The sequence below is a fragment of the Equus asinus genome, chromosome 2, assembly GCF_041296235.1.
Source record: "Equus asinus isolate D_3611 breed Donkey chromosome 2, EquAss-T2T_v2, whole genome shotgun sequence".
Taxonomy (NCBI): Eukaryota; Metazoa; Chordata; class Mammalia; order Perissodactyla; family Equidae; genus Equus; species Equus asinus.
Genome location: NC_091791.1, coordinates 62,392,092 through 62,407,842, shown reverse-complemented (window position 1 = coordinate 62,407,842; position 15,751 = coordinate 62,392,092). Strand labels below are relative to the sequence as shown.

Here is a 15,751-nt window from a genome sequence, read left to right as displayed (position 1 = left end):
CTCTTTTCAGACATTGCTGAACTAATTCAGTAGCCTTGGACATTTCTGTTTAACTCAAACAGGCTGGAATCTGCCTCCCTAGTCAGCAACTTTTATAAGTTAAAGCAGAACTATCACCCTTTAATGATTTTTTACCCCTTTCATATCTAGAAAATCAGGCAAAAACAGTGATGTCCTAGCTCTATTCCAAGAACCTACGCCTTTAGTTAGTGTTTCCTCAAGCAAGAGGAACATGTCCCCAAAAGCCAGCTCTGCATCATAGCCCTTGTGGATCCCTGACAACCCTATTGTTCTATATTGAGCTTTGGAATACGTAAAACGGACCTGTGGTATTCCTGTACATGTAACAGCTTCAGCTCATTAGGGCATAGCAATGGTCTCCACAAATAGCTAGACTCTTCTAAGATGAAGACAGACTACTTAAGCAGGGGATGATCCACATCACCTGGCTGCTTTCCTCCTACTTTTAACCTTTGTCACTTTTCCTTCTAGTACATAATCCCCAAAGTTGTCATTTATTACACAGATCCTTGTTAAGTAAATATACTACTGCTGGTTTCTCCTCCTTCCAGTACAACACTTGGACTAAATAAAAATCTTTAGTTTCCAGATCTTGAGGATTAGTTTCATTGGCTATTCTTTAAAACAAAGGAGAAGACCTAAAAGTTCTGCTAAAATAACATACCCATCATTTAAAGCATTATTTATACAAATGCACTTTATTGTTTTAAACAGAACAAAAGAGACAGAAAATATTTGTATATAACAAATACTAGCTTATAAATGTAGTTTCTTAGTGGTAATGTCTCTAATCATCATTCAGGGATTTTTTTTTTTTTTTTAATTTTGCTTCACTGTGTCTTGAGCACTGATATTAGAGAAAAGCACATCAGCATAAAGTGTAAACCAGTGTTTCAAAATGCTGGAAGAACTTGGAGAGCAAACATGATTTTTCTTATTTCCTCTAAGTAATCTTTAGTAAAATAAAAGGTGATCTTTGGCATAGATTCATACTTTAAAGGCATTAATATTGCATTTATATCAGGTAAGCAACTATACAAATAAGCTGAGGGCCTTGAAAATAACCTTTAGCAGTTAAAAGGAAATAGAGGAAGCCTGAGTGTACGGTACCAGCTTTTAAGACAAGTTTTACACATTCAGTGTTGGATCTAACACACATTGGAGGTGGGAAGGAAGGACATTCAGGCAAAGCTTCTTACTCCTTTACTCATCCAGTTCTGGCTTGGGGAAGAAATATGGTTTCATGTGCTGGGGAATGCTTAGACAGCAGTGATAAGTGCAAAAAAGGAAAGATTGCCTTCTCTCTCACTTTGCTAATAGAAAACTTATTATGATGATAATTAAATATCATACCCATTACTCTCTTGAAAAGTTGTACTTGGGAGGGAGGAGAGGATGCAAGGGGCTTGGTTGTAGTTGGTTAAGGGAGGTAGGAGTTACTGAGGACTATTTCCCATTGATTCATCCCAAACAGCGCCAAAATTCCAGTCTGTAAGTACCACTCTCCCTTAGGTAGGAAGTGACCTTCAGACAGGATTGCCTTTCCATTAAACACTCCTGGGAGGCAAGCACCAATTCTTAGGACTGAATTTCAAAAGGATAAAAAGGATCTTTCAAAATTACAGATGAACAAATACATATCTTTAAAATCTTGTTTAGGAAGAGTATGGGGGAAGAATACAAAGGCCAGGATAGGAGACATGATTTGGTTAAAAATTAAATGCAGCATTTCAGCTCAGAAAGAACAAGAGCTAAGAATGAATGATAAGGCCTCAGCACAGACCTCTGCAGGCAGTGACAAAACATGGAGTGCCTGGGAATGGCCCTGCTGGAAGGATGGGCAGGGCCACGCCCCAGCTACTCTGCCCTTTCAGTGGCAGAGAGCACCAAGACACACAGTGTTCGTGGGATGGCTACCTTGGCAGGCCGAGGCAGGATATGGGACAGGAAATTTCCCTAGCACAGATATCGCTCAGGGGCACAGTAAAGACAGAATTATCTGATTCTGTGATTTCCTCCTAACAAGAGTAAAATTTGGTTTTGTAAACTGTGGGAAACTAGAAGGATTAAATTGTGGAAGGGCGGGAAGTGAATCCAGACCCCATAAAGCTGAGGCTCCCCAAGAGGCCACCTTCCCCTGTGACAGCAAAGCTCACTTCTGAAAAGGACCCAGGTAGCACAGCCAGGGAAGGTAGGCAGGGTCAGCAGCAACATGGAAAGCCCAAAAGAATTTTGGAGGCACAGTGATTTCCTTCTTAACTGACTTGCCTGGGCCTTAGGTCTTGGGAGCCTGGCAGGGAGAATGGGGGGCAAGGAAAAGGAAGCAGAGGGAGAACTGTTCCCTAGGGAACAAGGGCAGAGCAGGTTGTCTGGCTAGTGTTCACTCTTGGATTCTGAGCTTCTGTGAAGTCCATAGGCTAGAAACCCAGTCTGCCTATTGGGATAGAGTATGCACGAGTATAACTGTGTTTGAGAATACAGGCTTTATACGGAGACATATTTCAAAGTGTCCATGACAAGAGTATTAATGTTTTCTAATGTGAAGAGGCCCCCATTCCTTTCTGTTATGTCAGGCCACAATGTGGTTTTCAACCCCCCAGCAATTTTGGGTGGTTCCTGGGACTCAGATCATTTCATTCTGTTTAGTAGGGGTTTCTATGCCAGCCAGGTTCCACCAAGTACCTACTGGTACCAGGGAGTCTTTCGAACCCAGCGCAGTGTAAATCCAGCATCAGTTCGAATTTTGATTGAAGCTGCTTCTGCTTCTCGAACAGTCTCCTTCACAGACTGCATGAGGTTCTGGGCATTGTGAACCAGCATCTCTGTGGCCTGCAAGGACAGAGGAGCTCTCCGTTACTCAGTCTCTGACACAGCCCTGCCTCCAAAAAAGGCTAAAGCCAGGGGTGGACTGCAGTTTACTCTACCTGCATCTGGCATCCCCCATCACAACACTGGTGGTTTAGCTGGATCACCAAAAAGAACCCAAAACTGGACCATCACTAATGGTGTACTATACCCTCAAATGGCTTCTAGCGTATGCTCTTTTCCTAGTCTTCACACAAGCTCCTCCGTTGGGCTCTTGCTGTTCCCTTTAACTGGAATGCTCTTCCCCCAGGTTTCCCATGGCTCACCCCTCACCTCCTTAGATTTTGGTCACTTGTCACCTTGGAGAGGCTTTCCCTCATCACCTTATTTTAAATCACAAATCACCTTCCCAAATCCTAGCATTCCTTATTCTCCATTGCTTTCTTCATTTTTCTCCACAGAACCCATCATCACTAACTGATGTACTATATGTTTTACTAGGTGGGTTTTTTTTGTTTTTTGAGGAAGATTAGCCCTGAGCTAACTGCTGCCAATCCTCCTCTTTTCGCTGAGTAAGAGTGGCCCTGAGCTAACATCCATGCCCATCTTCCTCTACTTTATATGTGGGACGCCTACCACAGCATGGCTTTTGCCAAGCAGTGCCATGTCCGCACCCGGGATCCGAACCCCGGGCCACCAAGAAGCGAAACGTGCACACTTAATCTCTGCGCCACCGGGTCGGCCCCTTACTAGGTGGTTTTATCTGATTTTACCTAAAATTTAAGTTCCGTTATGGCAGAGATTTTTGTCCGTTTTGTTCACTGCTCTACCCCAGTATTAGGACAGTGCCTGGCACATAAGTGGTATTTCATAAATATCTAATTAATAAATGGAAAAAATAACCAAATGAACAAACCAACCACCTTATAAATCCATGAAAATCTAAATAGTAAATCTTCTAAAACACACAAACTTACAGGACTGGGATCACACTGGTGCTCCACCACAGAAAGTCATGGAACTTATAGATCCATTAAACCACGAATTCTTTTTTTTTTTTAATTCTTAACTATTTTTGACCCACAGACCCTTTGAGGATTTAATGAAGGCTGTGGATTCTCTCCAGAAAAAGGCTCACATGTGCAAAATTTCAGAGGGTTTGTGCATGAAATTTCAGAGGGTTCATGGGCTCTGAGAGGCATAACTATGGGCTATAATTCTGGAACAGTTGATCTTTTCACCTGGTCAACAAAGAGGCTGAGGCCCATAGAGGTTTGGAGACTTGTCAACCAAACTCACACGATAGTCAGGATGAGGACTCAAAACTTCTGACTTGGAATCCTGTATTTTTTCCATTCTAACACATTGTCAGTTTCTACCTTTTTTTAAATTGGAATATTTAATGGAACATAGTAGACATTCAAAAGATACATGTTTGTTGGTTAATTGATTAACTAAATAATAAGGTCTGAAACTCTGAGCCTTATCCTTCCTTCCCTGTTTTTGCCACTTCTTCTTGGGGCAGAAGAGCTCATATGACAGGAAAGAGCCCAGTGCCCAAACCCTGGCTAGAATACATGGGAGTTAGGGGTGACAATCCAGTTCCTACGGTTTGGGAGAAGAGAGGGTTAGGGTGAGAACCACTGGCTTAAAACATGGTAGTGAGGGGTCAGGCCCATGGCATAGTAGTTAAGTTTAGCACATTACGCTTCAGCAGCCTGGGTTCATGGGTTTTATCCTGGGAGCAAACCTATACCACTCATCAGCCACACTGTGGCAGTGACCCACAATAGAAAATAGAGGAAGACTGGCACAAATATTAGCTGAGGGCTATCTTCCTCAAGCAAAAACAGAGGAGGATTGGCAACAGATGTTAGCTCAGGGCTAATCTTCCTCAGCAAAAAAACCCCAAAAAAAACATGGTAGTGAAAGGAGCATTACTGGCACCAAAAAGAGTAGCCGCCTTATCTCTAAAGTGCCCTTAGCCTCTGTCACCTGGCCTAGAGATCAGAGATGGTTTTTCAAACTATTTGAGTTCCTCAAAGGGAGGGATTATGTCTATTTTTTTAAATTCCTTATATAGTGGCTAATACAGTGCACATACATAGACCATGTATGATAAGCCTTGTCTGGGCAGTTCAGCCAAAGATGTGCTACCTGCCATAGGAAGAAATTGGGAGTCTGGCTCGCAGCAGAGCCTTCTAGAGAGGAGATAAGGAGAGGGAGAGGAAGAGGTGCTCAAATGAGGGCTTTCTGAAAGACCTGGGCCACATTTCCAGGAGGCAAGGAAGGAGGACAAACTCCAAGAAGTGGTTGCCAAACTACATATAAGAAGCATTGCTTAAGAGAACCCTCCCACCATCCTTACTTCAATCTCTGTCAAAGAAACCGAAAGAGAAGCACCTCCTTTGAGCTGTCATTTCAGCCTCAGCACAGGCCCCTGAGAAGCCTACACTATTCATCCTCCCTCAGGTACTTACCCAGAGAGCTAGGAAGGAGAAATTCTCTCCAGCCAAAAAGATATAGTGGGCGGGAGTAAACAGGCACTGAAGGCCTCAAGAGGGCCAAACCTAATCCAGGGAGGAAAAGAACTGAGAAGAGTCCTAACTGCTACTGATTCCAACACTTAACCTCCCTAGGCCTCAATTTCCCATCTGTAAAATAACAAAAGTTACACAAGAGCCTTACTTCCCCTTCCAAATTTCTGATGCATCTCTCCAACACAGATGCCCTTCTGAGAGGGTTGAAGACTGCATCCCACATACTGAATGCTCAATTAACAGGTTAAATTTCCCCAAAGCTGAATTAATTGCTATAACTAGCAAAGAAGCTGCTGGCAAGAAACCAGAAGGAGCAGACACATACCTGCTCAGATTCCTCATCACTGATGTTGGTCCGGCCCAGCATGGTGGCCTTTACTGTGGACAGGATTTTCAGCTGGGTGCTTATGGTGGGGATTCTCTCACATACCTAAAAAGAAAATTTAATTTAGCCTGTTTCTATATTTTTCTTGCCCACAAGCTCTTTGAGGGCAAGACTTATCCACCTCTGTATTCTCAGCGGCTAGCATGCAGAAGGCACTCAGTGAATTAGCAGCAGAATTCCACTTCTTTTCTCCCTAGGATCAGTATATGCCCTGTGTCCAGAAATGGAAGCACTAAAATTTCTTTCATTTGATTAGGAAATAAACTCCTGAATCTGTTTTTCCCCCAATACGCATGCATATTTCCCCTTTTATTTCTTTCCACTCTGAAGCACTGCCGCCTCCTTGCTCACCCACTTTTCTCTCTTCTGCGTTCCTCCCTCCCACACACCCTCACTCTGATTCACACACACACACACACACTTTCCTGAGTACCTGTAAGAGGTTGGTTCTAATGCGCTTATCTGTGCACTGCTTGGCAACCTCCTTGGCCAACCGAGTCACCTCATCTGAGGCCTTGGCGATGTCCTTGGCACATTGAATCAGTGCCCGCTTGGTACCACTGCCCCCTCTTACCAGCCGAGACATCTCAGCCATCAACAGAGCCATGCGCTTGGCTGCTGCAATGATGTCATTGCCCTAGAGAGAAGCAAAGATACAGTGTGAGCTCAGCCCACACTCTGGCCAAGTTAGGGAAGGAGGTAGAAGCACAGAGAAGAGGAGAGAGCCTGCTGCTCTAGCAGCCCTCTGGAAGAGTGAGAAGAGGATAAAATGATATGGATAGCACAGGGGAAACAAAGAGAAGAGTGACCCAGGGCACTCACCCCAGCACTCAGTGAGTGAGAGTGAGAGAGAGAGAGAGATCACCCGACTGAAAAAAGGAAGACCTGGATCTTAATCTGAAAGGACAAGATGTGCGCCCCAGGCACAGCACTAAACAAGCATGTCAGCATCTCCAGGTTAATCATGTCAATAAAATATCAATAAAATGGGGCCAAGAAGTTGGTTAAACAGGCATTTTCCTTTCTATAGGGGAAAAGCAGTAGAGCTGGCCTGAGGGGAAAATACAGAGGAGGCTTTTTTCCAGATGCTGAAATCATCCTCTTCATCCTTACACTTGTTACAAATAGCAGCCAAGGACTACCGCTGCTGAACTAGAATTTAAAACCCCAAGTAACTATTATCAGCCTTGGTGATAAAAAATATATTTCCTGACCTAGACTACTCCTTCTCTCCCTCTATTGCCTCTTTGTCTTGCCTGCCTTATTTTAATTTTTCACATTTAAAAAGGCCAAGAATCAACCCTTCAGCCCCTCAGCTAAGTGGCTTCAATTAAAGAAACCTTTAGCTAAGAGGATGCTGGGGGACATATCAAGAAAATAAAATCATGAGCCAAGCTGTAAATGGAACCCCCCATGCCAACTAATAGCAGTTTATCTTAGATTTGGCATTTTATCTTAGTTTATCTTAGATTTGGCATAAAACCCTCATGGGTCATAATAAAGAATTGCACAAGTAATTTACTTTATATCCTAAAAGGTTCATCTTTTGGCTGGTAACAACCAAAAATAACAACTGCCATGTTCAAAACCACCTGAAAGGCCAGGACCTCCTCATTTTTCCCCTCATGCTTTTCAATTTCTATATGATGCAGTGAGGCATACACAAACCATGCCACTGCAGGGCACTCTGTGAGAGATCACCATGGGCACCAGAAAGTGGCTGATCGTTTATGCTGGAAGGCGTGTAACATCTCAGGCAGTAACTGAAGCCAGAGAGAACACAGGTATGGGAAGAAGTCATGAGAATAGGGTGTGTTAGACAAGGCCGTCTGGGCCCACCTCTTCCAGTACAGACCTGGGATCACTATAGAACTTCATGACCTTGGTTAGAAGACAGTATAGTGCCAGGGTTAATTATTACCCAACACTCTTCAAACCCTTTCTTCTTGGAACATGCCACCTTCAAAGGGAAAAAAGTGATCACCCCGCCCCTATACCCGAAACTAGCCTTGGTTCAGTCCCCAAGGCCAAAGCTCTATTACTGCTTGTCCTGCAGCCTTGAGTGCTCTCTGTTCCCCATTCCCATCCTCTCTCACTGCAACACCTGGACAAGCAGTCAGTGAAGCCCCTTTCCCCATGGGTTCCCATTAAGGCCAGCATCTGCCACACAGCCAAGTGCAGGGCAGCAAGCAGTCCTCCCCAGAGACCCTGCCATATGAAGCTGCTTCTCATCCTGATCAACTCTGCCTGAGCCATCAGTGAGAGATCAGCAGGGGCGGGGGTGGCAGGCAAAGCTCAATGATCAGGCCAGGTGACTTCTTACTGGTCTACAATGGTTCCTGACCTGCAAGTCATTGAGAGATGCATCCACGGCTTCCCAAGGGATTTACAGTTCCCAAAGTGCCCACAAGGTCAGTAACAAAAGGAATCCTTTCAAAAAGTGACCCCATCTCTCACTAGCCCCCAAACATAAATGCAATCCAATTAATCTGGTATTAGCAAACCTATCAACTTGTGAAGCCAGTCCTAACAACAAGGTGCAGACAGACAGATGCCCACCCTGCTCAGACTCACAGGACCCGCACAGATCATGAGTGATGCAATGTGTCAAGGCTGCACATGGCCGGATGCATATGGAGCAGCCCCAACTGGGGGTGCTAATCAGTACCTTACTAGACCACTTGGTAGCTTCCCGATGCAATGACTGAGCCGCGGCCAGAATGGGCTGGTTGACCGGCTGATTGGATGGCATTAACAGCAGCTCAGGTTCGTAATCGTCTTCCATGTCAGGGGGGACAGGGAACCCAACAGCATCGGCCGCATCTGCCTCAGCTACAACACTTAGACCCACCTCAGCGGCTGGGTTACCCGGCTTTGTCGATGGCAGGAAGGATGAGAAACAGGGACAGTGTTAGTAAGAGCAGGAGGACTTGGGAAACTGAGCTTCAGCTGGTTTAGTAACCAAAGCTTGCCTAGGATGGGAAAGAAAACGGCATATTCTTCAGGAGCCAGATGACCAAGCTCCACAAAAGGGGGAATTCTCAGCCTCCAGCACCAGTCCAACCTACCCTGTTCATAGTGAGTGAAGGAAAGAGATTCACTCCAGTGGCAAAGGGTTTCCAGAGAAACATTTATACCAAGAAAGCAAGTGGCATTCCTTCCTTTTTTATTCACTGACTGCCAAAGTTAAACTTGCCAAGAGTAATTCTCACGACAGAACATTTTTGAGACACCAAACAACCCAACAGTAGTAGCTGATTACTTTTAAAAGGAATCCAGAGGGAAAAAGTAAATGCAGCCACAGAAGTTGCTTTGAACAAAACAAAGTGACACCTGCTGGCTCATATGGACACTGTTCTACATGTTCTTGGACACAGGCAGTGACTTGAGTCAGCTCTGTAGCTGCCAGACACACATTATTATTTCCCTCAGGAGTTAAAAGTCCCAGAATTAAAAACAACACATTGGAGGCAACAGATATATCAAACCAGGAAAGAGGCAGGACAGCAAACATGATAGTGACTGAAAAGGACTTATTAAGTACCCTACAATCACCCAGCTGGAAGGGGGCTCGAGAAGTGATCCAGCCTCCATCTTACGGAAAACCCACACCTCAGACCAGCTCTCTATCCCCTCAAGATGTTCAGAGACAATGCTTCCACAATCTCATATGGAATCCATTGCTAGTACAAACTCAGAAAGCTGTTCTTTGGGTACAACCTAAATCTCTCCTGTTGCAAAATAGGGTTCCCACTCACCTCAAACTCAATTTACATATTTAATAGATAACACATGGACTTGGCAACTGACCAAGGCTGAACTCAGAAGAGACCAAAATTGGTGCCCATGAGAGAACAGAATCCAAGCAGGGAGAGAATGAATTTAATACCAGGGATGGGAATTCTGAAAGGCCAGGGGAAGAGGCAAAGGGATCAAATGCTAAAATAGGCTAGAGAGGAAAGAAAATAAAAGGAATTGCCCCAATGAGGCCAAAACCACTTATGTGAATAATGGTGAACACAGGTTCTTTATATCAACCATCTTTAATCAAGAGGAGTAGGAGTTTGTGTGGAATTATATTGGCGGTTGCTATCACTCCTAAAAGTCTTATCTGGCACAGAAAACTGTCTCCAAAAGGTGACGACAAAGTTGGAGGATTCAGGGTCAACAAGGGATTCAGGTACCATCGAAATCCTTTCACCTAACCTCTGCCTCAACTGGGACTCATCCCCATTCCTTGGAGGAGAGGCTAGCTCACTGCTGCTGGGATTCAGAGTCCCAAAGTATACAAAGACAGACAGATTGACAGATACTACAAACACATACCTCCACCCACCTCCCCAAACACACATGGTTCAAGCAGCTCCTGACTTCACACAGCTCATAGTCAGCAATCCTCTGATGCTCCAAACCTCCAGAGACAGTCAGACCTAAGGATTTCTGGCCACAAATGGCAGATTAGGGTAAATAGGTAGGCTGAAGCTGTCTGCCTCTTAAATTTTATCTTTACAATTCATGTATATTCTACTTCACGATGTATCTGGGTTTATTTGTAATCAAACTTAAATTTCCTTTAAAACCTTTGAGTAAAACCAAGTTTCATTTTCATTGTCACCCCAACCCCCCTCCTCACGTGCATGCTAATGGTCCTAGGGATGTGCATGTCCCAGTTGGAGAGAGAAGATTATAAACAATTCCACAGGTTGGACCTGACCAGCAAGGTCACCATTCTGTCTTAGAACCTGGGCTCACAGCTAATGGTTCAGAAAAATAGTTAAAAAACAAAGGTCAATTTCCCAGTCTGAAAAAACCCAAGATCAGTTGCATGTGCAGGAAGTCCCCAAGGAACTACATTCAATACAAGAGTTTGAGATGGCTGAGGGTTTGACAAGAAAAAAGGCAAATAGTTGGTGGAAATAAAGATCTAGGGTCATATTAGAAACAGTTCAGAACTGACTTACAACTACATTTCACTGCAAGGTTAGTAATAATATTTAGCTCTTATCTGGAAAAGCTACCACTCACTTTTCATTTAGGGGAAAATAAGCAAAAGTTATTCATGAGGCATGACTTGCTGTGGCATCCAAATTTTCACCAACCACATTAATATTTACACTTTCAGATTTGTTTAGTTGGAGTTAGCCTAGAGCTGTCTTGAGTTGAGGAGTAAGACGATTCTGAGAAAAGGACAAAGCACAGGCTTCTAACACAGTAATCTACTTGCTTGCAAACATTTCATCTAGCTGCAGCAGAGCCCACAGAAGACAGTGTCATGTTTGGAGTGCTGATAATTAGCAAGAGAGCATCTAAAAACATTCAGCAATACTAAGAAAGAAAAGCAATTTCTAAAAGACACCAAACGTCCAGCATGAGGGCAGCTGATGCTCTAATGGACAGAGGAAAGGCACTCTCAAGCCACAGGCATCCTAGCTCTCACTTTTGCTGCCAGAAGGAGAAACCATCAAGCACCAGAAACATCTCACTAAACTACTATAAGAGGATCACATGACTGGCAACAACAGGAACCAAAGCAGAGAGAGGAGGACTTTCCAAATAGATTCTTCTTCCTGGGCTGTAAGCATGGTTCTTCATCCTTTCTCAACAGGAAAAGCTTCATCACTCACCTTGCTGGACCATTTGCGAGCTTCATCATGGAGTTGCCTGGCAGCCATCATCATTGGCTGATTAATCACCTCCCCAGCTTTCTGCTCAGGGAACTCTTCGTCCTTCTCCTCCGGTGGTGGGGGTCTGGGGGGAGGGACCTCTCCCTCAGGCAGAGGTGGTTTGGGAGGAGCAAGCTCATCTGTCAGCTAAGAAACAATTACTAGGTTGTAAGTAAAGCCCTAGGAACTACTACCCGCTAGAATTCTTTCCTTTCCTCTAAAAAGCATCCCCAGAAAAGCCACCCACATTCACTCCATATAAGACCACCCAAACTGAGCACAAAGACCACCTGCTTCAATCTCAACAGAAGCATACTTTCTTCCTTTTTCCTCGATAAAAAGCTAGCTGCTACTGTTTTGGACATATCCCAGAGTGGCATGCACAGTACTACCAGACCAAGGATTCTCAAAGAAGATCTAAGTTCTGGTTCTGACTCTGTTGAGGGGCCGCTACATAGGCAAGTAACTTCTCCCCTGGGCCTTAGGTTCCCCTCTGTCAATGAGGGGTAGCTAGCCAAAACAGCCTGTAAGATCTTGATTCTAAACGTCATGACTATTGACCACAAAAGAAGCTGTTCTCCAAAAGAGCCCTCTCCCTGGCCCTAACCACCCACCAACAGGCCAGCTGGAAAGAATCAAGCACTGGAAGCTAGAGGAGCACTATTCCTTAACTAGGGGCACAATGATCCAATTTTGTCCTCAACCAACTTAGAAACTTACATCTTTTACTGACATTAAATATGAGAAAGTAAATCAAGAAGAGTAAATCATATCATTGCCTTGATAAACTATTCCCAAGGTCAAGCTATTTCCAGTGCTGTTAGTTAGAGTAAATGTCTAAAAATAATCATTATTTCTTTTTTTTTAAAGATTGGCACCTGAGCTAACAATTGTTGCCAATCTTTTGGGGTTTTTTTCTGCTTTTTATCCCCAAATCCCCCCAGTACGTAGTTTTATATATTTTAGTTGTGGGTCCTTCTAGTTGCGGCATGTGGGATGCCGCCTCAGCATGGCCTGATGAGCAGTGCCATTTCCATGCCCAGGATCCGAACCAGCGAAACCCTGGGCTGCCGAAGCGTAGCATGCGAACTTAACCACTCAGCCACGGGGCTGGGCCCTAATCACTATTTCTGATTCTAGGACTTGTATATGCAAGATATTGCCCAGCTAACCTCCCCCTAAACCATTTACCTATGAAAGAATAAATTCATGGTACTTTGGGGGGCATCAAAAGATTTTAAATTACAGTTGGGAAAAAGTAAGCTTTTCTTTTAAAAAAAAAGGATTGTATTACTTTTATTACCAAAAAAATCAAGTAAAGGAAAGAAGAATATACACAAGAGTCTAACCACCTCAGTTTTGCCATCGTCAACTGGGAACACATGGAATCTCCTCACCACATAATAAGCTGAGCAGTTTATTTTCCCACTCCTCACTAACTTGCCCACTAACTCATCACTCAACACATCCACACTTACCAAAGCCAGCTCCAGTGCTCCTATCACTCCCCATCAGAGTAGGCCAACACCACAGACCCCACCTACCCAGCATACCACATGCATAAGCACTGGGTTGGGACTCCACTAGATTTAGGAATGAAAGTCAAGTTGCACCTCCAACTAAGCTTCAAGTAAAAGCTAAACAAAGCCACACAGTGATTGAGGCTCCAGAACAGTCTACCTCTTCTCTTGCCACAGTCCCAGCACCCTGCTGCTCAATTCTCCCCATCTCTCTGAATTTACTTACGCGGAGCTGCTCAAGGTCTGGTGGAGGAGGCGGGAAGTCAGGCTCCTGAGGTTGGAAGGCTTCTCTGACCTTGGCAACAGCTCCCAGGATCCTATATCCTGAGTCCAGGAAGCTCTTTTGCAGGCCTAAACACAAGACACCCTCACTTTCGGCTGGGCAGGTCAGTGCCCTTGGAGCACTGTCTGTCCAGCAGAAGAACTGGTGTCCATTAACAAAAGCTGGGTATGAAGCTTCCAGTAAGCATCCCAGGCAATGAGTAAGAGTAAGGCAGATGCCCTGAGGCCTACAAAGAGTCAGAAGTGTCACAAACCAGCTGTGCCCTATAGTGCTCAGGGGGCCTTCTTGCCTATACAACTAATAAGAATTCAGGACATTCCTGGGTGTGAAAACTTTGGGCTCAGGTGGTGCTCATCATCTCTCATGATGAAGCAGTCAAGAGATAAACCTCAACTCAGAACAGGGCAATGTCAGTTTCAGATTGGGCACAGTCCCTAGAGTACTTCTCAACTTTCTCCCTACCCCTTTGCTTCACCTGGCATTCAGCTTATTAACCCCTATGTTGAGCTGCTGCTACTGTCCAGTCACCTGGAATTCAGGAATCTACTCAAGCTATTAGAGACTCCAGTTAGGAAACTGAGCTTGTCCTTAGTGAAGGTGGATTAAAGATACTAGAAAGATTCTGCCTGGGCTAGGGATGAATACGGCAGCCCCTCCTTCCTACTCTTTCACAATAACTGGACTCCACTCATAGACGAGGCTACAAACATTGGATGCTCAGAACAGGAAGCATTCAGATGTTTCGAACCAAAGGATTGGTAATATCTTGAGTAGTACTGAAAATACGATCAAAATTCAGCTAAAGAAAACCTAGATTCTTTGGTATAGGACCAGGATAATCACCTAGGAGACGACAGGTCAACTTAAGCCCTCCAGATTTGACAGAAGTGGAAAATGTTTTCCAGAGAAAAAGCATATTAAGAAAAGTAACGCTCGTTACATAAGCTAAACAGTTGGTAAACTGTTTATCATATATCTTTTGAGAAATTTCCAAAATAATGACTAAACAGGGCCGGAGCTATTTAGTCAGACAACATTAAGAAAGTGCAGAGAAGTTGGTCCAGAGTAACTTACAACCCTGCCAATGATGCAGAAAATATTCTGTTCAATATCTTTTGGACAGAGAAAGATTAATCTAGCATTCTCAAACTAAGTGTCTGTAGTTTTTGCTCCCAGATTTTGTATGTGGTGGTCGTGGGGTGCATATTTTCTCCCCACCCTGTCAACTTCCTGAGTTAACTTCCCAGCTGAGGTGAACCACACCAGGCATTGCTTACCAGGATCAGAAATGTTTCCAGCCACAGCCTTTGCATCCATTACCATTGGGGAGATAGTTTTGCTCAACTCATCAGAGGCAGCTTTCACAGCCTCACGGAACTTGGGATCCTCAGAGTTCTCCACCTCCCTCTTAGCCACCAGCAGGATCCGGTTGGCCCGACGGGCAATGCTGGTTGCCCCAGCGACCAGCATCTGAGGCTGAATATTGGCCATGGCTACTTTACACTTGTCCAGATCTTTTTTAATTGCTTCTTCGGAAGCATCCAACAAAGATTTGGTATCAATGGCTTCGTCCACCAGCCCTGTCAGGAGAACAGAAATAGAATTTATTTTCTATTTTAGAAGAACAGAGATTCCAAAAGCCCGTTGTCCACTCAAGTTTCTCATGTGAAAGTACAAGATCCAGAATTCTCTCATTCAGCTCAAAGCCCTTCTTACACAATCAAAAGCTTCCAGGTGAATACCATAGTTAAAAAAAAGTGCGGACGTAGCCTAGGAGGCCAGAGAGACTCAGAGCATTTATACCAACTTTGGTCACTGGTCTTCTCGTATCTACCACAGACAACCAGAAATGTAACGACATCAGGAGGAAACAAAAATTACGTCCGAAACCTTCACCGCATCATCACCACCTTATCTGTTAATAATTTTTTCTCCCTTCTTGTCTCACTCCCCAGCCATCTGTTGCTTGTTGGCAGCTTGTATTGCCCAAGATGAGCCACGCGGAGGATTCCAGTAACCCTAACAGCCTGTTTCTTGTTTCTGTTACCTCTCTTCAGACACCTCAGGAGCTCCACTTTCATCTCTGGCTGCTGTGGATCTCTGTCACAGCAGGTTCTGCAGGGAAGCAGAAGAGCATGCATCCCTCTTTTCTTCCCTCGTCTCCTATCCCTCCCTCCATAGAGAAGGAAGGTGATTCAGAGCTGCCACTTCAATTGCACAGACACAGGTTTGTTGGTGGTTGGTTTCTCCTTTTTTAAAAAAACTATGTAGTTGATAAGTTGGAGGAAACTCTGAGACAAGTTGTGTTAAATGGTCGCTATTGTAGTTCCTTGAAATGTGAATCCACTGAAAATGACAGGGACACTTAGTGTATCCACAAACACCGCCTCTCAGCCTCTGAAACCAAACTCTGGCTCAGACTGAGCAAAGACACTATTCAAAGGGGAGATAGGAGCTGTAACAATAAACATCACAGCAGGAGGACAGTATTAAAATAAAAGAGACTCAAAGAGTCTCTCTTCGGACAAAGTTGC

General features: G+C 44.3%; 1 protein-coding gene across 4 annotated transcripts in view; it reads right to left on the bottom strand.

Moving 5' to 3' along the window:
• Positions 1-700: 700 nt before the first annotated feature.
• Positions 701-15,751, bottom strand: part of VCL (vinculin) — a 97,080-nt gene continuing 82,029 nt past the window's right edge. For 2 of the 4 annotated variants that reach the window (XM_070490656.1, XM_014860621.3), the window contains exons 16-22: positions 14,495-14,797; positions 13,161-13,285; positions 11,376-11,561; positions 8,420-8,623; positions 6,185-6,388; positions 5,692-5,796; positions 701-2,850 (exon numbers count right to left, since the gene is read on the bottom strand). In XM_070490656.1, the coding sequence (XP_070346757.1) occupies positions 2,704-2,850; positions 5,692-5,796; positions 6,185-6,388; positions 8,420-8,623; positions 11,376-11,561; positions 13,161-13,285; positions 14,495-14,797 (1,274 nt within the window). In that variant the 3' untranslated portion in view covers positions 701-2,703. The remainder of the gene's footprint in view (positions 2,851-5,691; positions 5,797-6,184; positions 6,389-8,419; positions 8,624-11,375; positions 11,562-13,160; positions 13,286-14,494; positions 14,798-15,751) is intronic. The other 2 variants (XM_070490668.1, XM_014860623.3) reach the window with 1 other exon arrangement.